This window comes from Diabrotica virgifera, chromosome 6 (assembly GCF_917563875.1).
Source record: "Diabrotica virgifera virgifera chromosome 6, PGI_DIABVI_V3a".
In the NCBI taxonomy this organism is placed as follows: domain Eukaryota; kingdom Metazoa; phylum Arthropoda; class Insecta; order Coleoptera; family Chrysomelidae; genus Diabrotica; species Diabrotica virgifera.
This window is the reverse complement of record NC_065448.1, coordinates 26,168,348-26,193,249: the sequence shown is the minus strand read 5'-3', so window position 1 is coordinate 26,193,249 and position 24,902 is coordinate 26,168,348. Positions and strand designations below refer to the sequence as shown.

The following is a 24,902-nucleotide window of genomic DNA, read 5'->3' as shown; positions in this document are numbered from 1 at the left end:
CATTAACCTTCGGATGACCAAGCGGGGGAAATTTTGACCCCAGCGTATGTTTTTCTTTAATAAATTCACAAGTATTTTCAATTTTTAACTCATTATTTTTTTATTTGACTTTAATATCATTCTAGATTTCCTTATATTTTGAAATAAAAAAATTCCCTGTATTTTACGAATAAAAAATATATTCTGAAATTGATGTTTAGTAAAATACCGTCTATTATGTGTAATTCTAAGTAGTTTTACGCTAATGACCTCGACTTTGCAAAGTAACAAGACACTTACTCAACATACACACTACACATGACACTAATACTCATGTTGTGACTGGCTGAATGACATAAAGTACATGCCATAAAAAAAACTTCATTTTTTTGTTAATTGTCATATTTTGACATTTTTGACCTGGGGTCATTTCCCCCCCTTGGTCACCCGTGTAACAAAAAAAGGTTGGTCATCGGAAGGTTAAAACAAATTTCTGCAGTGATGAGTGTACCTCGCTCTGCAGATGAGAGGCTACCGACCTGTTTTTTTCCTTTAAGAGATAACACTTTGGATTGTCTATTTGGAACTGTACTAATTCCGGTTTTGTCATAGTTATAAATTCTACTGGAAGAAAATTTGTAAGTGTCCATACGATGTTTTAAAAGATCAAAAAACTTTTTGACATTTACTTTATTAAATGCAGATGCTCGGGTTGCAGATGTTGCCTCCGGTGTTCGAAGAGATAAGTTATGGTTTCTTTGCATAAATTTGGAAACCCAGTCTCTTCTTGCTAGTTGTTTTTCTTGAGAAAAAGTGTGCGGAATATTATTTCTTTCAGCGTATTGATAGGCAAGGTGCCTAAAATTCTGAATCGTTAAACCAAACAAATGTCGTTCCATGTCAAGTACATGCTCATTTAATTCGTTTTCCTGTTCTGGCGTAAATACTGTTCTAAATCTACCCAGCCCTTTCTTTGCTGCCAGGTCAGATGTTCTATCTAGTTTCAGTCTTCGGAATAACGTTGCTGGTGGCACATTAAATTGTGTAGCAGCTGCTTTATATTTTAATGTTCTCTCCCGAAAAGCATCAATAGCATTTTTTATCGATTCCTCTGACCAAGACTGCGGATTGCTTTTACGAACATACGTTTTAACCATTTTACCTTAAAGAGAAAATTCTCAACATTAAAAGTGTACTCACTTCAGCAAACAACTAATTTATAATATGGAAACGGCTATTCCGAAATACGTATAAGCACATAGTAGAGGGGCTGTACTGTAATCAAATCTAAACCATCCTTTCATTTCTTTTAGTTTATACTTTATTCACTTTTGTGGATATAAAGGGAAATAATTCGCTAAAATTGTTATCACGGTGAATGACAGGACGTGAAATGCATATTTAGATTTCCCTTGTCGAGTATTTCGCCACTCTGTTATGCTTTATTTTTCCAACTTAAAAAGCTCAGAGGATAAATAATTTCGAATTTTATTTCCTGACTCAACTTTTAATTTATAATATATGTATAGTAGTTTTTTATCCGGTTTAATTTTAGACGATACAAGAATTAGTAAAATAATCTCGGATAATTATTAAACCGAGATTTACAAATCCCGACTAAATATAGTTTCTAACTTTCAACCTTCAATAAACACACTCTACAAATCTACCTACTACAAAACAATAGTGGAAGTAAAGTGAACCTAGGATCACTTTGCCCCTTGTGAAAAACTTCACTTTATCCCACACTGGTACTTTTTTGACATTTGATGTTAATGTGAAACTGTCATTACATATCATCTTCGTTTTCTTGCAAAACTATCTCTAATTAGATGCATAACATAATAGATTAACAACGTTTGAATGTAATAATAACTAGTTGAGTTATACATTAGGTTACACACTTACCAGATTAGAATTCTACCACGATAAAATAACAATTTCATCCACAACTTAGCAGCTTTCGTCAAACGTGTTCTCGTTGTAAGCACACTGTGACCAACTTAAATATATTAAATTTACGTTTTAAACTGTATTACTGGCGCGAATAATTTAAAATTTAAAAAGATAGTTCACTTTGCCCCAACGGTTCACTTTGCCCCAACGGTTCATTTTGCCCCAAATTCCCCTACTTCGTAATTTCAAAAATGATATTTTATTCTTATGTTTTTGAGCCCCTAAAATCGTCATCTTTCGTTCTTTTTTCAGTTTAAAATTGTTTATAACTAGAAAACGATCCACTTTGGAGAAAAATCACAAAAGACCTTTTTTGTTTAAAATGACCTTAAAAAGCTGAAATAATATATGTCTCGGTCGGAAAATTTTGTTTTTAATTATAAAAAAATGTAATTTTTTAATTATTAATTAATTATAGTCAGAACAAGATTAGATCGGGCAACCCTTGTTTTTTGTAATTGCTAACATGCTAAATTACATATCCAATCATTTTTATCCATTAAACAGATCGGTGCAAATCGACCTTATATCGTATCTTAGACTATATGCAACGCCTCAATTATCTCGGAAACTACTTGCACGATTTTGATACAAAACCCTTGCTCGGGGTTCAAAGGAGTAGTGATGCGCATTATAAGATGCTGTTTCCAGTTAGCATCTCTAGCCTCTCCTACTCAATTCCTATCCTCACCTCCACAAAGTGTGGTCTTGACCAGTGGACCCCGGAAACCTGAGCAACCTTGTTGGAGATTAAGTAACCAACCCCAATGGAAGGCAGGGTCAGGGCGAACGAGGAAGGGAGAACATGGTCCTCCGAAAAGGGGGTTTTGCTACGGACCAGCGCAGCGACCCATACAAGTAAAAAAAATATTGCTACGAAACGAATATTATTGCCTCGGAATAGGACAGATTATAAAAACAAACGACGAAATCTACGGACAAAGGATATTCTATTAGGAACATGGAATGTACTAAGTTGGTACCGACCTGGAATTGCCACGACAGCGATAAAACAACTAGAAAACTTAAGATATGATGTAGTAGCCATTCAGGAGATTAGATGGACAGGGTCTGGAACAATACACATGGAGAAGTCATTAGTACTGTGGTCTGGACATGAAGCCCGACATGAAAGACGATGTGGCTTTGTAATACATGAACGACTACAATCAGAGTTATTAGACTTTAAACCAATAAACGAAAGAATCTGCATCATAAGATTAAGAGGTAAGTGGTCCAATTTAACTATATTCTCAGTGTATGCACCAACCGAAGACGCATCGGAGGATGATAAAAATGAATTCTATGACACTCTAAATCAACTCTACACAGAAGCTCCTAACCACGATATTAAAATAATACTAGGTGATCTAAACGCAAAGGTAGGCACAGAAGACTACGTAATACCGGTGGCAGGAAGATATAGTCAACATGACGTTACAAACGATAATGGATCACGTTTGGTCGATTTTGCGACAGGCTGCAACTTAGCCATCAAAAGCACCCAGTTCGCTAGAAAAAAGATCCACAAGGCAACATGGAGATCAAACGATGGAAGAACAAATAATCAAATAGATCACGTATTGATTGATGGGAGGCATTCTAGCAGCATAATAAGCGTAAGAACTATGAGAGGGCCAGATAGCGACACAGACCATTTTCTCGTAAAGGCCAAGCTCAGAACAAGAATTTCAACACAAACAATAGATAAACACACAAAGATCGAAAGACGGAATGTGGCGAAGCTGAAAGAAGAAAATAATCAAAGACAGTACCAAGTAGAATTAAGAAATAGGTTTAAGGTTTTGAAAATAAATGAAAATGAAAGTGAAGATGTGGATCAGCGATAGGATTCCATAAAAGCAACTATTACAGAAGCAGCAGAGAAGCCTATCGGAAGAACGAAAAAAACAAAAAAGAAAAAATGGTGCGACGAGTAATGTGAAAGAATACTCAAAGAAACAAACAAAAGAAGAATTGATTATCTGTCGAACCCATCAGAAGAAAAACGTATACGATTCCACAGAGAGAGAGAGCCGCAGCTAGAAGAACACTTAGACAAAAAAAGAGACAATATCTGCAACAACAAATTGAAAAAGTGGAAAAAGAATACAGACGCAATCAAAGTAAACATTTCTACAGAGAGGTAAGACAACATAAGAGAGGCTCGTATATAAGGACACCCAACTTCGTAAGAGATAAAAATGGAGAAATGCTGGCTGCCGAAAACAAAATAATAGAAAGATGGGCTGAATATTTTGACTAGCTCCTGAATATCCAAAATTTCACTGATGAAAACAATGAAAATGGTGAAAACAACGGAGAACACGAGTATCAAACGGCCAAATTTGAAATACCCCCACCAAGCATGGAAGAAATTACGCATGCCATAAAAATGCTTAAAAACGATAAATTCCCTGGTCTGGACAATATTGATGCTGAGCTAATCAAAACAGGCGGTCATGAACTCATAAGTAAAATCCATCAATTAATAGAAAAGGCCTGGCAACAAGAAATAATGCCGAAAAAATGGTGTGGTAGTATTATCGTACCCATACACAAGAAAGGAAAAAAGGAATCATGCATGAATTAAAGAGGCATCTCACTAATCAACACTATGTATAAAATATTGGCTTCGATATTATTAAAAAGATTAGTACCATACGCTGAAGAAATAGTTGGTGACTACCAGTGTGGTTTCAGGCTTGGCAGATCGACTATTGATCAAATATTTACAATAAGACAAATGCTTGAAAAGTATTGGGAATATAATCAGGACCTCCATCAGATCTTTATAGACTTCAAACAGGCTTATGATTCAATTAATCGTGCAACATTAGGGAAGGCAATGATCGAGCTCGGCGTACCCAAGAAACTAGCTGTGGTAACACAAATGTGTGTAAGTAACTCCTTTGCACAAGTTAGAATAGGGGGAAAAATATCAAAGGCTTTCTGCGTAAATTCTGGACTGAGACAGGGAGATCCGTTGTCCCCATTGTTGTTTAACCTGGCCTTAGAATATGTCATGCGGAAAATATATCACAAAATCAAACCAGACATAACTGCTCGGGGAGCAAAAATCATACTCGCCTTTGCCGAGGACGTAAACGCAGTAGCACAAACAACATTAGAAATTAAGGATATTTTTTCGAGCTTTGAAGAAGCTGCAGTAAACATCGGTCTCAAAATAAATGAAGACAAAACAAAATACATGGTCGTCTCAAAACAAGAACGACGGCGAATAAGGCAAAACATTACCATAAACGATCACAACTTCGAAGTGGTTAAAGAATTTAAATATCTAGCAGCAACAGTCACAAATGACAACAAATTAGAGCGAGAAGTTGAAACGAGAATAATGGAAGGAAACAGATCTTTCTTTGCAATGCAACATCTATTGAAGGCAAAACTTCTTTCACGAGGTGCAAAAATCCAGATATATAAGACCATAATACGACCAGCAGTCGCGTATGGAAGCGAAACATGGACGCTAACAAAAAGAGAAATTAATAAATTGCTGGTGTGGGAACGTAAAATCCTTCGAATGATATATGACCCTTCCAGAGACAGCGTGACAAACGAATGGAGGCGCAGATACAATAACGAGCTAGAGACTATTCGGAAAAGAAAATCTAGTCAGATATATAAAGGCCAATAGACTCAGATGGGCAAGGCATGTGATACGCAGTAACGACAATCGCCTTATAAACAATGTGTTATGGGAAAGGCCAGATGGAAGAAGGTCTGTAGGGCGGCCTAGAAAAAGGTGGAAAGATGCAGTCAAAGAAGATCTAGAAAAAATGGGAGCGCGACAATGGGAATTAGTGGCACAGGACCGACAAACATGGAAGGCAATAGTAAACGCGGCAAAGACTCACGAAGAGTTGTAGCGCCATTGATGATGATGATGATGATTTTGATACAGCGTTTTCACACATTAAGAATTTGAAACGTGCGAGGGTTAGAACGCACGATGACATTCCAATGGTGGCTCGTGCAATAATATGGAACCTTTCTCATTACACGGCGCGCGGCGGTTGGAACGTTCGGTGTAATGAGAAAGGTTTCATATGATTACACGAGCCACCATTGGAATGTTATCGTGCGTTCTAACTTTCTAACCCTCGCACGTTTCAAATTCTTAAGGTGTGAAAGGAGCGATAAGTAAGTAGTAGTGAGCAAGGGTCTTGTGATGCGACCGATATTATGGTGAGTGGTATGTAATTGCATTATGTCAGATCTTCCGTTTTTCTGAAAATCTAATGACTTTCATATTTTAAATGAAACACCCTGTATATTTTTTACGTTTTGAAGTCTTTAAGAAATACTGAAATATTCCCTATACCTCAGTCCCGTGCTTTCGGAGTTATTGCTACAAGAATTGCTAAAGAATTTTGAAAACAAATTATAAAAATAAAGTTTTTCGGTCCGGGCAGATATCAACAAAAAATGTTTTTTGTAATTTTTCTCTAAAGTAATTTGACCCTTATGCGCGCCAATGGAGAATATAAAATTCTTAATTGCATGTCAAAAAATACACTATAAGAACCTCTTAAAATCTACCAAATTTAATTTGCATATCTCAACCAGTGTTAGAGCAATAAATAAATCGTCAGTTTGTAAGAAAAATTCAACATCCCGTATCTCGGAAACGAAGCATTTGTGGACATAGGTTTATAAAGCAAATGGTCATTGTTTTTTCATGCAGAATTACCCCTTAAAGTTTGTCGCACTTATTTAGAAACACCCTGTATTGATGAAAAACATGGCTAGTTGTTAAAGTATCTAACTTTTTTATTATCCAACATAAGAGAATAAATTAAAAAACAGAATATTAAAAAAACCTGAGGCTATGATTGGGTTTTAATTTCTGTATTTTATAAATGCTAGAATATTCCACAGGGTGTGGTGAATTTTGAGAAAACATCGAACACAAATAATTTAATTTACACATAAATGTGCTTTTTTTCTAATATTTCATTATTAAATGTTTAATGTTAATTTATATTTTGTGCAGACTCTATTTTAAACATGTTTAAATCAAAACGGATTATAGTCCAGGGCGCATCTGTTTTGAGATGGACGTTGAGAGGTGACTCAAATTTTTTTGCAGAAATTGCTTGAAAATAACTCAAATAATAATATTTGAGTTATCCTCCCATTCAAAATGGTCCGGAACATTGTTTAAATAATCAACATGTCAAAATATGAAGGAAAAATTCGATTTTTTTATTGGTTTCTTGATTATAACTTTAAAACTATTCATTTCTGAGAAAAGTTGTACTCACATAAAAGTTGTGTAATTAAATTTCCTACAACATAGAATTGGTTACGAATTTAAAAAGTAGTCACCCTTGTTGCAAAATGGCAATAATTGCGAATAAAACCATACAAAAACAAGTATTGGCATTTTACGTTTTTCAACCATTTATGCTTCTACTTAGGACCTTCATATTTTCCCAGAAAAACTTTATGATATAGTTAAACAACACTGTAAATTTCATTAAGATCGGTTTAATAAATTTTGTCAAATAAATTTTGCAATCCAGCTTTCGCAAAAAAATTCATTTTTTTATAATGTTGCAGGACTGAAAATCAAGCAGATAGCAAGTTAAATTTTTTTTGCTTATAGAAGTGTACTGTACCTTTTATTTGCAATTTGCAAAATTAAAATCGATTCATTACCACGGCGTCAGGAAATTTTTTAAATAAACATTAATTTTTGGTGCTACGCGCAGGACAGCGGTGTTCGATTCACACAAGTTGATTTCCACGAAAATTTTTTCCAATCTTTATCTAATATATTATTTTCTTAATCTATATTTTGTTGTATTTTAATATTTTAATTTTACAAAAATCAAACTAATTTTATTATTGTTTGTGAAATATTGTTTAAACAATTGCATATGTTTAAAAATAATAAACTTTTATTCTCTAAGTTAAAATATATGAACAAAGAAAGTTTTTGCTAAAAAAAGTGTTATTTCAAAGGATAGAGTATGTGTTTTTATTTTGCAATAAACAAATTTATTTATTTATATCGAAATGTAATAAAAATTAAAATGTATCAATCATTATCAAAGGTCATTGGAATGCCCAATCAGAGCAAACTATCCGCTGTCCTGCGCGTAGCACCAATAATTAATGTTTATTTAAAAAAATTCCTGACGCCGTGGTAGTTAATCGATTTTAGTTTTGCAAATTGCAAATGAAAGGTACAGTACACTTCTATAAGAAAAAAAAATTTCAACTTCCTATCTGCTTGACTTTCAGTCCTGTAACATTTTGAAAAAATGAATTTTTTTTGCGAAAGCTAGATTGCAAAATTTTTTTTGCAAAATCTATTAAACCGATCGTAATACAATTTACAGTATTGTTTTACTGTATCATAAAGTTTTTGTGGGTGAAATATGAAGGTCCTAGGTTTAGAATAAATGGTTGAAAAACGTAAAATGCGAATACTTGTTTTTGTATGTTTTTTTCGCAATTATTGCTATTTTGCAACAAGGGTGAATATTTTTTAAATTCATAACCAATTCTATATTATAGGAAATTTAATTACGCAACTTTTATGTTAGCACAATTTTTTTTTTTTAAATGAATACTTTTAAAGTTATAATCAAAAAACGAAGATAAGAATCGAATTTTTCCTTAATTTTTTGACATTTTGATTATTTAAACAATGTTCCGGACCTTTTTGAGAGGGAGGATAACTCAAATATTATTATTTGAGTTATTTTCAAGCAATTTCTGCAAAAAAAAATGAGTCACCTCTCAACGTCCAAATGTACTAATATTTTTACAGATCCGCCCTGGTCTATTAACTAAACAGTATTTTTTTATTCTTTTTGCGTATTTAAATTTCTCATTTAATTTGATATTATAGTTGATTAAGGTATTTATGATATTTGTGATATTTATGATATTTGATATTTTTTTATAGTATATTATGCAACGAGCATTTAATGATGGTCATTATGAAGCGAGTTTCTAATGAAGTACGAGCTTCATAATGATAATTAAATGCAAGTTGTATACACGATTTTTTCTATGATCATTTACAACAAAAAGTATTAGGTCTGGATCCCGCGTATGAAAAAAAAAGTTGATTAATAGCAAGCTGAAAATTTGTTAATAGCTTAAGGGTGTCTAGTCGAACAAACTTTGATATATGGGAACACTGGAACAGGGGAAGTTTTAATTGCGGAACAGGTTAAAAATTTGGAACGGTCAGACCACGAAAACGGCTCATGTATTTTGTCCGACAGAACAGAATTAAACTCTTTGAACAGAGATTAAACTCTCATGCAAAAATCAGACTGCTATTTATCACCAAATGGGCGTTTTAATGAGTGGAACATGTAGAATATGTCAAATGACAGGAATTATGACAGGTGATAAATAGCAGTCTGATTTTTGCATGAGAGTTTAATCTCTGTTCGGAGAGTTTAAGTCTGTTCTGTCGGACAAAATAAATGTGCCGTTTTTGTGGTGTGACCGTTCCAAATTTTTAACCTGTTCCAGTGTTCCCATATATCAAAGTTTATCCGACTAGACAGCCTTAAGCTATTAACAAATTTTCAGCTTGCTATTAATCAACTTTTTTTTCATACGCGGGATCCAGACCTATATATTCAAATTTATTAATTTTGTAACGTAAACAAATTAAGTAGTTTGTCAGTCTGACAGTTTGTTTACATATTGAGAACTGTCAAAGCGTATATATATTTGACTCGCCATTGGTCACTGCGCGTGCGCCACCTTTATCGCGAATGCCATATCGCGATTCTATTGGTTAAAATTAAGTTCATTATGATACAGCTAGTGAAATCATAATTGATATTATAGTATGAGAATAGGGCTTTTCATTCACAGTCATTTGTTTCGAGCTTCTGTCATGTGTCACATAATATTCATATATCTACGTCGTACGTTATTGGTATTACCAATGATACAAACCGAAGATGTATGACGTAGATATATTAATATTATGTGACACATGACAGAAGCTCGAAACAAATGACAATCGATGAAAAGCCCTATAGAAAAAATATGATTAACTATTTTTATGGGAAATAAGCCACAATTAAATTGAAAAAAATAATTTTATTAACGTTTCGACGCCCAAATCGGGTGTCGTTGTCAAAATACAAAATACTACTAAATTAAACAAAAATGTTGTTGATAAGTAAAAATTTCTTCTAATAATTTATTTAATCTGACTCATTTATATTGGCAATTCAGACATATATTATACATTTTAAAGTAGAAGACTTTAAAATGATATTGCCAATATTTATGAGTTGCGTTCCTGGAACGACTTTACTGAAAGATAGTTCATTCGATTACATGGAATCAACCCCAACTCAAGAATATCCGTCACAAAAAAATCATAGCATGTGATCTGTCTTTAAAAAGACAACCAAATGCAACGATGACAGTAAAATTCTCGCGTTAGAGATTCCATAATAAATCACGAGGGAAAACCAGGAAAAAACCTCGTGATACTATCCCGTCATCGTAAGTATTTGGTCTTACATTTAATTTACTCTCAAGAAACTAATACCAAATTCTGACCTTAATATGTTTAAATTATAAATAATATTAATAATACATAGATATACAATAAGTATGTAATACTAAAATATAAAATATGTACTAACTCGATATGTTATTGACTTACTAATCCCATATGGAGTAGTTAATCATAAAAATGCCACAAGGAAATAGCTTCAGAACAACATTTAGAAAAAATATATTTTGATATAGTGAATTTTACCATTTTTTATTCTTAAGATATTTGCGATTTTCTCTTTGTCTTATGCATATTCCATTTCTGTTTTTTTGGGATTCAAATGTTTAAAAACAGTGGCGCCCTTTTTTGAAAAGTTGTTCTCTTTCCTGTTTTTTTATTATCTGTGTCGATCTTTTTTGTGTCTCTAACCTCTATGACGAAATAATTACTTAACTAGTAAATTAAATGATTTGTACCCATTATTGTGAAATTATTCCCAATAATATTATAAGTATCATAAAAAGGGATTCTCAAAAAGCCATGTCTAAATTTATCGACCAATTAAAAATGTCATAATACGAGAAATTAATTTTGCATTGTCTAACTTCTAATCTGATCCATAAATTAATAACAAGATGCAATATTAATTGTTATGGTTTTTTGTTAATTGATTTTGGTTTATAGACTCCAAATATTTACTTTAAATAGAAAATTGTGAAAATTCGATATATGTTAGGAGTGGAAACACCTCATTGGTAGATGTAGTATGCAAACAGTTACACATAAAGAGTCTTGAGGCCCTAGGCAACCCAAGCTAAGAGGCCAAGAGAGTAAGAAACTTTTGTCTTTTCCCTCCAAAACCCCGGCTAACCCCTCCATCTCCGAGCGGTATTCTTTTGACATATTAGTGGACATTTTGTAGATTTAAACTTAAATTTTTGTTTGATTTTGTAAAACGTGTTGATTAAAAAAATAAAACAAAGAAATAGTAAGGAAACTGTTCATTTATATAATTTTGCTTAAATTTTGTAATAAGAAATTATTTTAGTTTTTTTTTGTTATAGTTATCAATAAACGAACGATTCATTTTAAAGTATAATAATTTTTCTAATATTGAAAAAAAAAAGAAAGTAGTAGAAAAAGTATAGTATTCTACTCACATGTAATGCCTATTACTCACTGTGATGAAGAACGACACTCGCCTTGGGCTTGTGTCGCAAAGTTCATCATCGTGAGTAATACCCATCATTACATGCTCGTTGAAGAATATACTATTAGTTATTACATAATTAGGTAATACTAAATAATTATAGATTAAATTTAGTTTGAGTTTTCAAAGCCTTATAATTATTATAAAGCAACTTTTCTGAGTGTCACAGAAGCAAAACTACATAAAATATCTTCAACTTCCAAATTTTCGAGTAGATCATTCTCAATAGCCATAATTGAGAGAAATGCTTGTCTATTTTGTGCCACTGTTGAACGGGGACAGTTTTTAATAATTTTCATTTTTGACCGTTCGTTTGTTGCATTTGTATTCATTAGCGTAGCGTAAGATAAATCTTACAAGCTACTGACAAATTTCGAAACTACGATTCAAATTTTTTCTCATAAATAACCCAAAAAGACTATGAAGCAGGAAACATTGTTTTCGCTACAAGTCCTGAAGATGGACTATAAAATATTTGAACTGCAGTAGTTCATCTTAAATTTCAGGTTCAATATCATCTATAGTTTTCATGTAGTTTTGAAGCACACTCCTTTGTTTGAGTATGAGTATCACCCAGTTTTGGAAAAACCCACAAAACACCAAATACTGAGTTAAGTACAGACTCGTACGCTGTCAACTGACGACTCATCTCAATAATTACCTTATCCAAAATTGGTAGATTCGTTTCAACCTTTAACTTTTCTCCACCCCGTAGAAAAACTTCATTGGAATTAGCATCATCAAAATCTAGTTTTTTTGCTCGCGTTTGTTTACTCTCGTGCGTCGGTATGTTCAGCGTATTGTAGTATACCTGCTCGTAGTGCAAAATTATCTCCTTGGGATTTTAAGAACTTTAAAAGTAATTTTAGACACTTTTAGAAGCTGAACTGCACTTTCAAGTGTCTGTAATGATTTAGTGACAGCGTTTATGAGTTATAAATTGTTGCCCAAAACTCATTCATCATGAATGTTTCTGTTTTGACACTTTTTTCAACAAACACTTGTAAACCACAGCAAGCGGTGGCTTCCAACGCATCCTACTTTTTTATTTCTTAAGCATTCCCTATACCTAACTGCTTTAATTTGTGAGTTATTGGTGATTCAAGCTAAACATTAATTGCAACAAAAAATACGTAAAATTTTATTAGGTTGGTCGTGAAAATACTCAATCCCAAATAATTTTTCCGAAATAAATACATATTAATCCAGACTGGTCCTTAAAATTGCCAATAATGGTTTAGCTATAGAAATACCTTCTTAGTTAAGATTGTTGGTGCGATTAACAATTAAGCACAAATTAAAGCAGTTAGGTATAGGGAATGCTTAAGAAATAAAAAAGTACCATAAAATATCATTTCATTACAATACTAAAATACAGGGTGTTCCATTTAAGAAAACTCAGAAAATACTCATTACGAGTTTCGACCAACCCTGTATACTAAAATTAAAAATTTAGCTGTACTAATGATTCCTAACAATAGTAGAGTATATTAAAAATCATTTTAACGTAAGTAGAGTTTTAGATGTCAAACTACTACAATTCTACAGGGTGTGAATGTTGCTACGAAATTAATAAAAAAACGTAATTATATTTTAAAATACCCTATATAATATTACAAAACCTTATATTTTAAGAAAGAAGACATCGAAGAGAATCCAAAAATGTAAAAATATAGAGGGTGTCCCATTTAAAAAAAACGAAGTTATAAGCAACTTCCGGTATAACCGGAAGTTGCAAAGAGATGAAAATATTTTCATTTAATAGATCATCCTTCAAAACCCCCTTATTCCAATTTTCATGATTCTGTTGCCTTTAGTTCTCGAGATATTTCTAATAGACCAGTTATCTGCCTCACCCTGTATATATATTTGGGACAGATAATAAAAATAAATAAGGAAAACCAAACAGCGGAGATAAAAAGAAGGGTCAGACTAGCGTGGGCAGGATTTGGGAAATTAAAATGGGTCCTAAAGAATAAACAAATACAACAATACTTAAAAACAAGAGTGTTTGACCAGTGAATACTCTCAATTCTCACATACGCATGCCAAACATGGACTTTGACCAAAGCAAACATGGATAAAATAATGAAGACACAAAGAGCCATGGAGAGAGCAATGTTAGGAGTAACATTAACAGACAAAAAGCAAAACAACTGGGTAAGAAATAAAACAAAAGTCAAAGACGCAGGACACCATATAGCCAGGCTAAAATGGAGCTTCGCAGGTCATAACGCTAGACAAACGGACAATAGGTGGAATACCACGATACAACAATGGAGACCATGGATAGGAAAGAGAGCAAGAGAACGACCCCAGATGAGATGGGGAGACGATATTAAAAATATAGGAGGAACGGACTGGAAACAGAAAGCACTAAACAGAAACAAATGGAGGAAACTGGGGGAAGCCAATGTTCAAAATTGGACGAAATAAAGGGCAAAAGAAGAAGATAATCCATAAATACCGAGATTACGTGAATTATAAAAGATTTAAATTAATTATTGTTTTTGATTTATGGATTATATATTTTAATTATAATTAAAATTAATTATAAAATATGAATTATTAAAATTAATTATAAAAATGTGTAAAAGACCATTTTAGATGTGGAAAGATATGATTTTATGAGCTGTGTGGGAATGACTTAAAGTATATAACACCGTCTAAATTAAGTGTTAATATAGAAAAAATATATTTATAGTTAATTTACGATAGAGTTCATTTTTCAATATGAAGAAGTTAATGTTGTTTGGTTTTGCTGTTTTTGTGGTTGTTTTGGTAAGCATCTCTTTAATCAATTCGTAAATTATGTTCCTATTTTTGTTAAGAGGATAGACACAAAATGATTTTGAGAGTGCCTATGATAGTATCCATCGAGAAAATCTGATCAACGCCCTTAAAGAATTTAATATTCCAACTCAACTCATTGATATAGTATAGTAAAAGAAACACTTAAAGTACAATAGGGGAGTCATGATAGAACGAAAACATGCATTGTTTCGGAATAATTCAAACAAGGTTATATTTTTCTAAAACTTTTTTTGTTAGTTCATAATATACATGTTAAGGTAAAAAGTTCTACTCACAGATTTTGCCGCTAATTGTTTAAACAATAACAATTTCTTTGTATAAATAATTTTAAAAATATCGTTGAATTCATCATTTTACTTTGATCAAATATGTTTCTATTTTGTTTTTGATTATGCTAAATCCGAATTTGGCATTATAATTTGAAAATTCTTATACAGAAGCTCTTATGCGTAGCTAGGAACCATATGGGAAACTTTTTTATTATCAATTTTACGAAAAAAAATTTATTCTTCATAAAATACTCTAACTGATCTAAAATTTCACATACAACAATCAGATATCAAACTTTTTCAATTTTATACGAGGTATGTAAAAAATATAAATTTCACTTAAGAGGTAAGTGTCCTTATAGTGCACAATATTTCAATTAGAAAGATGTAATTGAACATTCGAACATAGTTTTTAATTCCAAACAACTTTTCTTAATAACAATTTTTGATATGGTGAAATTTAAAGGTAGGGGAGTGGGAGGTAAAATGATATCCCCAAGAAAAAACAATTTTAACAACTTAATAACAATTTTTCATATGGTGAAATTTAAAGGTAGGGGAGAGGGAGGTAAAATGATATCCCCAAGAAAAAAGCTAAAAAAAATGGCAAAATATTTTTAAAATTGTATTTTAATAAGGTAAACCCCTAAAAGACTAATTTATCTTAACAGAACACAAATTTTTTGAAAACAATCTTTACTCTCTTTTTAAAATACACAAAATAAAAAAAAAATGACAACGGGATCATTTTACCCGCATATTGGGGGTAAAACGATTCCTTCTACAAAATCAAATATAATACCTATCAAGAAAAAATGTCTTTAAAACCTAATCTTTCTCTGAACTCGGGCTAACGCAAAGGGAACATCGCAGCAATGTTCACAAAGGAATTCATCTTCGTCTTCTTCAACTCCCGCACACAATTCGTGAGACCATTCTAAACATTTTCGGCATTAAATCCATCCATCAACATGTATTTGGTTGTCTTCTGAATCCGAAAAGTCGGATAGACTTTCTTTTAGATTGTTTTGTTGTTTTGGTTTTTTCTTATTATTTTCATTTTTCCTTTTAATTGCCTTTCCCTTCGCTTCCTTCTTGTTGATGTCATCTTCAGGAGCAGTTTTGTATAACGTGCTAGTTAACACTGCACTTCCACAAGATTTTTTTTCTCGTGTTTCTCTTGGCTTTAATTTTAAGGAAAGGTTGGCAGTCTTGTAGTGTAACTTTAAACGATGAATCCATTTGTTCATCTCGTCTTGAGATGGGCCCAGGCTCAGGATTCTCGTACAGATCCTTTTTTTCGCTAGAGCCATTATCTACTTTGTTGGTTATGCCTGTCGATAAATCAGCTACTTTACTTAAACCAGATCCTTGAGCCATATCCTCACCATTATCAAGGTCAGTTACTTCAGTTGCTAAGAAGTCAACATCTGGAAAAATCTCTGGGTTAAATGGAAATATGCCAGTTTTGAGGAACCCGTTTATCCCATTTGTTGATCCCATGCTTGGTACACAAGCCTTTAAGTAGCCTTCACAAAATATTTGGCTGATTTGAAACACTGATACGGTTCTATCAGGATGATGGTTCAACCATTAATAGTGTATTTGATAAATAGTTGATTTAATGATGTGAAATTAATAAGAAGTTATTTATTGTTTATTATTTATGGAAGATCCAAGCAGAGAGTACACCAGGATATATTCTGTAATCCAAGTATTTTGTTGTTAAAGATGTTCAAAATTTATCAAAGCGTTCCAACAACTAGTACATTCTTTCACGGTTTTTGCTCTAAATTTTAAAGAACCGCTTGAATTGACATGAAATTTGGCATAAGCATAGCTTACATGTCAAAGAAAAAAATTGATGTTGTGCCGATGTGTGCTTTTGCACTGAGGGTGATTTTCACCCCCTCTTGGGGGTGAAAAAATATATGTCCAAAATAAGTCAGGAAATGGGTAAACTGACTAATTCTAAGTAACTTTTGTTCTATAGAGCTTTTTCGCTAAGTCAACACTATTCGATTTATTTGCGAGTGAATATGTTCATTTTTCAACAAAATGACCACACTTTTAGACGGTTTTTCGCAAATAACTCAAAAAGTAAATATTTTGTCAAAAAACGTTCTTAGTAAAAATATAGATCGTAAAAAAGTACAAAGAATGGTGTATGCGTTAGGTCTCTGGACCTCGTAGAACCAGAGTTATAGCTAATGAAAAATAGATTCATATCTGCCAAATTTCAAATAGAGTATTTCGACGTGAAGTATCCAAAAAATTAAGCACTTTTTGGGGAAGACCAATTATAACTTTTTAAATGTGCTTAAAAAAATCTTTATTTCTGTTTTTATAAAAAGTTTCTAGCATTAAATTTAATCAAGTTACACTCAAAATGAAGTTGGTCCGTTTCGTTTTGGCAAAAAAAAATCGGGAAAACCACCCCCTAATTAGCAACTCAAATGAATCGTTACCGCTCCACAAATTATTTTACTTATGTTGTGTTTATAATATGATCTGTAAGTCTCATCGATTCAAAGTGCTTATTTTTGAAAAAAATTTGGTTTTAAAGTGAAATTTTTAAAAATTTTAATTTTAAAAAATATGCTTTTTTTCAAAATAACTTAAAAATTATTATTAGAGATACCAAAAATCTCGATAAACAAAAAAGTCGCCATTGCTTTTTTGAATATCATGTATTTTTTTGTTTTTCTGTTAGACAAAAATTGATTAAGATTTGGTGTTTCTAAATTTGCATACATTCGTGATCAGTGACTCGTTCAACCATTTTAAAATTAAGGACTTTGAACCGATGAAACTTACAGATTATATAAACAATACATACACGAGACAAGAAACTTGTGAAGTCGTAACGATTAAGTTCATTTGAGATACTAATTAGGGGGTGATTTTCCTTTTTTTTTCCAAAAAAAAGGACTAACTTTATTTTGAGCGTAATTTGTTTACTTTTGATGCTAGAAATTTTTTTTATAAAACAAGAATGAAGCTTTTTTAAACACTTTAAATAAGTTGTAATGAGTTTTCCCCGAAATGTGCTTAATTTTTGGTTATATCACGTTAAAGTATTCCATTTGGAATTTGACGAATATGAACCTATTTTTCATTAGCTATAACTCTGCTTCTACTAGGTATAGAGACGTGATATATACACCATTTTTTAAAAAGTTTTATAGGCTATATTTTTTGGCTAAGAATATTCTTTCGACAAAATACTTACTATTTGAGTTATTTGCGAAGAACCGGCTAAAAGCGTGGTTATTTTGTTGAAAAAATGATCATATTCACTGGCAAATAACTCGAAAAGTATCGACTTAGTGAAAAAAGTCTATAAAACAAAAGTTACTTAAAATTAGTCAGTTTATCTACTTCCGTACTTACTTTGGACGAATATTTTTTCACCCCCAGGGCAAAAGCACATATCGGCACAATATCACTTTTTTCTTTGAATTGTTAGCTATGTGTATGCCAAATTTCATGTCAATCCAAGCGGTTATTTAAAATTTAGAGGTTTTGCAATATTTTACCGTTAAAGAACGTACTAAACGCTTAGTAACAATATATGTATTTAAAAAAAATAGTTTTTTCTCTTTTCTTGATTGTTAGTTTTTTTTTGTATAGTAGGTATATAAATTATTGTAATTACTGAATACGTAGTTAAAGAACCGCTTAGATTGACATGAAATTTGGCAAACACATAGGCAAAATGTCAAAGTAAAAAGTGATATTGTGCCGATGTGTGTATTAATTGTAAGTAACTTTTATTCTATAGCATTTTCACTCACTTTTAGAGTTATTTGCGTGTATATGTTTATTTTTCAACAAAAAAACACATTTTTAGACGATTTTTTGCAAATAACTCAAAAAGTACGTTTTTTATCAAAAAAGACATTCTTATTAATAGACCAGGGCGCATCTGTAAAAATATTAGTACATTTGGACGTTGAGAGGTGACTCAAATTTTTTTGCAGAAATTGCTTGAAAATAAATCAAATAATAATATTTGAGTTATCCTCCCTCTCAAAAAGGTCCGGAACATTGTTTAAATAATCAAAATGTCAAAAAATGAAGGAAAAATTCGATTTTTTTCTTCGTTTTTTGATTATAACTTTAAAAGTATTCATTTTCGAGAAAAGTTGTACTGACATAAAAGTTGCGTAATTAAATTTCCTACAATATAGAATTGGTTCAAAATTTAAAAAATAGTCACCCTTGTTGCAAAATAGCAATAATTGCGAATAAACCATACAAAAACAAGTATTCGCACTTTACGTTTTTCAACCATTTATGCTAGACTTAGAACCTTCATATTTCACCCAGAAAAACTTTATGATACAGTAAAATAATACTGTAAATTTCATTAAGATCGGTTCAATAGATTTTGCAAAATAAATTTTGCAATCCAGCTTTCGCAAAAAAATTTATGTTTTCAAAATGTTACAGGACTGAAAATAAAGCAGATACCAAGTTGAATTTTTTTTTGCTTATAGAAGTGTACTATACCTTTCATTTGCAATTTGCAAAACTAAAATCGATTAACCACCACGGCGTCAGGAATTTTTTAAATAAACATTAATTATTGGTGCTACGCGCAGGACAGCGGATAGTTTGCTCTGATTGGGCATTCCAATGACCTTTGATAATGATTGATACATTTTTATTACATTTCGATATAAATAGATAAATTTGTTTATTGCAAAATAAAAACACATACTCTATCCTTTGAAATAACACTTTTTTAGCAAAAACTTTCTTTGTTCATATATTTTAACTTAGAGAATAAAAGTTTATTATTTTTAAACATATGCAATTGTTTAAACAATATTTCACAAACAATAATAAAATTAGTCTGTTTTTTGTGGAATTAAAATATTAAAATACAACAAAATATAGAGGAAGAAAATAACATATTAGATAAAGATTCGAAAAAATTTTGGTGGAAATCAACTTGTTTGTGTGAATCGAACACCGCTGTCCTGCGCGTAGCACCAAAAATTAATGTTTATTTAAAAAATTTCCTGACGCCGTGGTAATTAATCGATTTTAATTTTGCAAGTTGCAAATGAAAGGAACAATACACTTCTATAAGTAAAAAAAAATTCAACTTGCTATCTGCTTTATTTTTAGTCCTGCAACATTTAAAAAAAATGAATTTTTTTTGCGAAAGCTGGATTGCAAAATTTATTTTGCAAAATCTATTAAACCTATCTTAATGAAATTTACAGTGTTGTTTTACCAAATCATAAAGTTTTTCTGGGTAAAATATGAAGGTCCTAAGTGTAGCATAAATGGTTGAAAAACGTAAAATGCGAATACTTGTTTTTGTATGTTTTTTTTTCGCAATTATTGCTATTTTGCAACAAAGGTGACTATTTTTTAAATTTTCAACTAATTCTATATTGTAGGAAATTTAATTGCGCAACTTTTATGTCAGTACAACTTTTCTCAGAAATGAATACTTTTAAAGCTATAATCATAAAACCAATAAAAAAATCGAATTTTTCCTTCATATTTTGACATTTTGATTATTTAAACAATATTCCGGACCATTTTAAGTGGGAGGATAACTCAAATATTATTATTCGAGTCATTTTCAAGCAATTTCTGCAAAAAAATTTGAGTCACCTCTCAACGTCCATCTCAAAACAGATGCGCCCTAGACTATAATAGCTTACATGTCAAGGCTTACATATAGCTCATAAAAAGAAGAAAAAGGGTGTATGTATGAAATCCCCAGACCCAGTAAAAGAAGAGTTGTTACTAATAAAAAACACAGGTTTAAAAATAGTAGTATCTAATGAATAAATTGCAAATCCAATATTTCAACGTGAAATAACCAACAAATAAAGCACTTTTTGGGGAAAACTCATTAAAGCCTTTTAAAGTATTTAAAAAGCTTCATTTTTGTTTTATAAAAAAGTGTCTAGCATTAAAAGTAAGGAATTACGTTTAAAATAAAATGGGTTCCTTTTTTGGTAAAAGAAATCGTGAAAATCACCCCCAATTGGCTTCCCAAATGAAATTAATCGTTACCACTTCACAAGTTGCTTTACTCGTGTAGGTATGTATTAGCGAAACGACTATATTTATATGATCTGTAAGTTGCATCGGTTCAAAGGGCTTATTTTTGAAGGGGCTGTAGTTGAAAGGGCTTGAAATAGTCAATAATCACGAGTGTATGCAAATTTTGAACAGCCATATCTTAACCAATTTTTGCCTTACAGAAAAACAAAAAATCCAAAATATTCAGAAAAAAAATCCTAACATTTTTTACTGTTTGTGATTTTTAGAATCACTAATAAATTTTAAAAACAAAAGCATTTTTTTCAAAAAAAGTACTTTAAAAACAAATTTTATAAAAATAAACCTTTTGAACAAATGAAACTTACAGAGCATATACAAAATACATAAGCAAAGTAACTTGTGAAGCGGTAACGATTAATTTGATTTAAGATGCTAATTTGGGGGTGATTTTTTCGATTTTTTTAACAAAAAAAAGGACCAACTTTATTTTGAGCGCAACTTGCTTACTTTTGATGCTAGAAACTTTTTTAGAAAACAAAAATAAATATGTAATATACTTAAATAAATAAAAATTTAAAACACTTTAAAAAAGTTGTAATGAGTTTTCCCCAAAAAGTGCATAATTCTTTGTTTATTTCACGTTGAAATATTCGCTTTGAATCTTTCAAACTACAACTACAACTTTGCTTCTACTGGGTCTAGTAGAGAGTTCATACATACACCATTTTTTTTCACTTTTTTAGAAGCTAAATTTTTGCTGAGAATATCTTTTCGATAAAATACTTACTTATTGAGTTATTTGCAAAAAACCTCCTAAAAACAAGTTTTTTTTTGGAAAAATGAACATATTTACTCGCAAATAACTTGAAAAGTATTAACTTATGCTGGGGCCACAGTAACGTCTGATGACGTTAATTAACGCGTTATTTGACTAACGCGTTAGGTGTAGCCACGACTTAGCGTGCTAATTTGTTAATGCCATTATTAATGCCGTTAAACGTTAGGCGATAGATCGGGTGGCGGTTTCTTTCGACTTTTCATAGAAGTTACTCCGTTACTTATCGCGTTGTTGTGGTTACACTTGCACTGTTTCAACAAGTTCTAGCTTGCAGCGCAGCAGAGTAATTTGTTTTGTGAAATAGGTTACATAGATACTATTCTACGAAAATGGAGTGGAGTAACGAGAAAATAATTGAATTTTTAACACTGTTTGAAACAGAACCTTGTTTATGGGATCACCGACAAAAATCACATAAAAATCGTGGTGTTCATGGTGACGCTGCATTTTTATCATCCACCATCTTCTTTTGAGTCTTGGTTTTTGCTTGATCCGTTTATAAAATAATAAATTCATACAATAATAATTAGCATAAAATATCTCATGCTGCTATATGGAAAATTTTAGAGCTAAGAAACATTCCTCATAAAATAATTTCCATTATAAAGTCATTGTACACTGAGGCGACGTGCAGCGTGACACACAATGGGATCAACAGTGACGAATTTGACGTACTTACTGGAGTCAGACAGGGATGTGTGCTTTCTCCGTTTCTGTTTAACATAGCTCTAGACCAGTCATGTCAAAGATACGGCCCGCGGGCCGCATCCGGCCCCCGGGCCATACCAATACGGCCCGCGATCGCAATGTGTCACAGAAAGAAGAATCATGTTTTTTAGAGCTTTTAGACTTCACTCGATTGCTCTACGGAAGTTTTAAAATGCGTACACTACACTACATTTATAAGTCATTTCAAAGGCAGCGCGTGCCTAGACAAGCGAGAGAGATAGACAGTAACACCATCTCTTAGCGGAAACACCCTATTATTTCTGTTGAGAACAATAGAATCTTCCATGCGCTTCGAGTCTAGACTAGAACCTTCCTTATCGATATAAAAGAAGTGCGTCGACGTGTCACGTGAGTCAGTTGCGAAGTAGTGGTTGAGAAGGTATTGTACATTTGTTTGTGTCGTGCGTGTGCGATATCCATAATTGTGTCGAGTTCCATATTTGTTACGATTTCGGCATAATGTCACAAAAACGTAAAGTTGATAGTGAACGTAGAGTTTTTCAGTCTAAATGGGAAAATGCATATTTTTTCATAGAATGGAAAGGTAAACCACTGTGTTTGATTTGCAATCAAACAGTTGCTGTTTGTAAGGAGTTTAACTTGAAGAGACACTATGATACGAATCATAAATCAAAATTCGATTGTTACACTGAAAAAATAAGAATGGACAGATTGTCATCTTTAAAATCTAAACTTCAAGGTCAACAATCGATGTTTACTAAAGCTAATACTGAGAGCGAAGATGTCCTGAAATCAAGTTTTATTATTGCATTAGAAATCGCGAAGAGATCAAAACCTTTCACTGATGGTGATTTTATTAAAGACTGTATGTTGAAAGTTGCCGATGTTTCATTTCCATTTCAAAAGTCAATAATTCAAAATATTTCGCTGTCAAGAAACACTGTTGCTTCAAGAATAAATGATTTATCTCAAAATTTGGTTCTTCAACTGAAGGAGAAAATTAAGGAATTTACAAACTTTTCACTGGCTGTTGATGAGAGCACTGATACTGTTGATACAGCTTAACTTGCTGTTTTTATACGAGGTATTAACAGTAACTTTGAAATAACTGAAGAACTATTAAAGTGCGTTCCATTGACAGGTACTACAACAGCAAATGATATTTATTCTGCATTGGAGCATTTGATGGCAGAATATGGACTCGATTGGAATATACTTAGCAGCACAACTACGGATGGCGCTCCTGCCATGGTTGGCCAACATTCGGGCGTTGTAACTAAATTAAAACAGAAAACATCAGGAAATTTTGTGGGATTTCACTGTATAATTCACCAGGAATCATTGGCATCCAAACATTTAAAAATGGACCATGTCATGCAACCTATAATTAAAATAGTAAATTTTATAAGGAGCAGAGGACTAAATCACCGACAGTTCAGGCAGTTTTTACAAGATTTGGACGAAAAGTTTTCTGATGTCCCTTATTTCACCGAAGTTCGTTGGCTCAGTCGAGGAGTAGTTTTAGAAAGATTTTTTGCATTACGTGACCCTATTCAAGCTTTCATGTTAGAAAAAGGCAACCCAATTGATTATGACAATGACTGGTGGGTTGATTGTGCCTTTTTGGTAGATATGAATAAACACTTGACTGATCTGAATGTAAAGTTACAGGGTAAAAATCTGATTGTCACTCAAATGTACTCATGTATTCAAGCCTTTGAAACAAAGTTGAGGCTGTGGGAAAATCAGGTAAAAAATCAAACTTTGGATCATTTCCCTCATTTAAAATCATTTGGCACAGTGGATCAAAAAAAATTGGATAAATATTCTCAACTTCTGCAAAATCTTATCACGGAATTCAACAATCGTTTTGAAGACTTCCACAAAATGAATGAAATGGAATTCCCAATTTTCAACAATCCATTCAATTTTGAAGCTTCACAGGCACCAGTTCATTTGCAAATGGAGTTGATAGATCTTCAATCGGACAGTATTTTGAAAGAAAAATTTAAAGAGGTTAACGCACTTACATTTTATACACAATATTTCAAGAGTTTGGATAACTACCCGGAATTAAAAAAGCATGCAGCACGCATTCTGTGCATGTTTGGTAGCACCTATTTATGTGAGCAGATGTTTTCCGTCATGAAAATAAATAAGAACAAACATCGCACAAGACTTACAAATGAACATCTCCAATAAATTCTTAAAATAAATACAACGAATATGATACCTGACATCAATGAGCTTGTCAAAAACAAGAGAAGTCAGGTATCTGGATCCTCGAGCTCAAAATAATTACCCTCTTATAACTTTGATATGATTTTTAACAACCGTATATTATAAGTATACTATTAAATAAAATGTTATAATAATTCAGTACATTTTTTTTTATTTGAATCTGGCCCGCCGACACATTCTGAATTTAATATATGGCCCTCTGCAAAATTGAGTTTGACACCCCTGCTCTAGACTATGTTCTCTCCAAACTAGACTTAGACACAAAAGGGATACAATGGACGTTAACCACACGCCTAAGTGATCTAGAATACGCCGACGATATCTGCCTGTTAGGACAAAGGTTCCAGGATGTGG

At 32.1% G+C, this 24,902-nt stretch overlaps 1 protein-coding gene across 2 annotated transcripts in view; it reads left to right on the top strand.

The window, feature by feature from the left end:
- The first annotated feature begins 14,300 nt into the window (after positions 1–14,300).
- Positions 14,301–24,902, top strand: part of LOC114336833 (uncharacterized) — a 63,976-nt gene continuing 53,374 nt past the window's right edge. The window contains exon 1 of one of the 2 annotated variants that reach the window (XM_028287215.2): positions 14,301–14,441. In XM_028287215.2, the coding sequence (XP_028143016.1) occupies positions 14,394–14,441 (48 nt within the window). In that variant the 5' untranslated portion in view covers positions 14,301–14,393. The remainder of the gene's footprint in view (positions 14,442–24,902) is intronic. The other variant, XM_028287216.2, reaches the window with a different exon arrangement.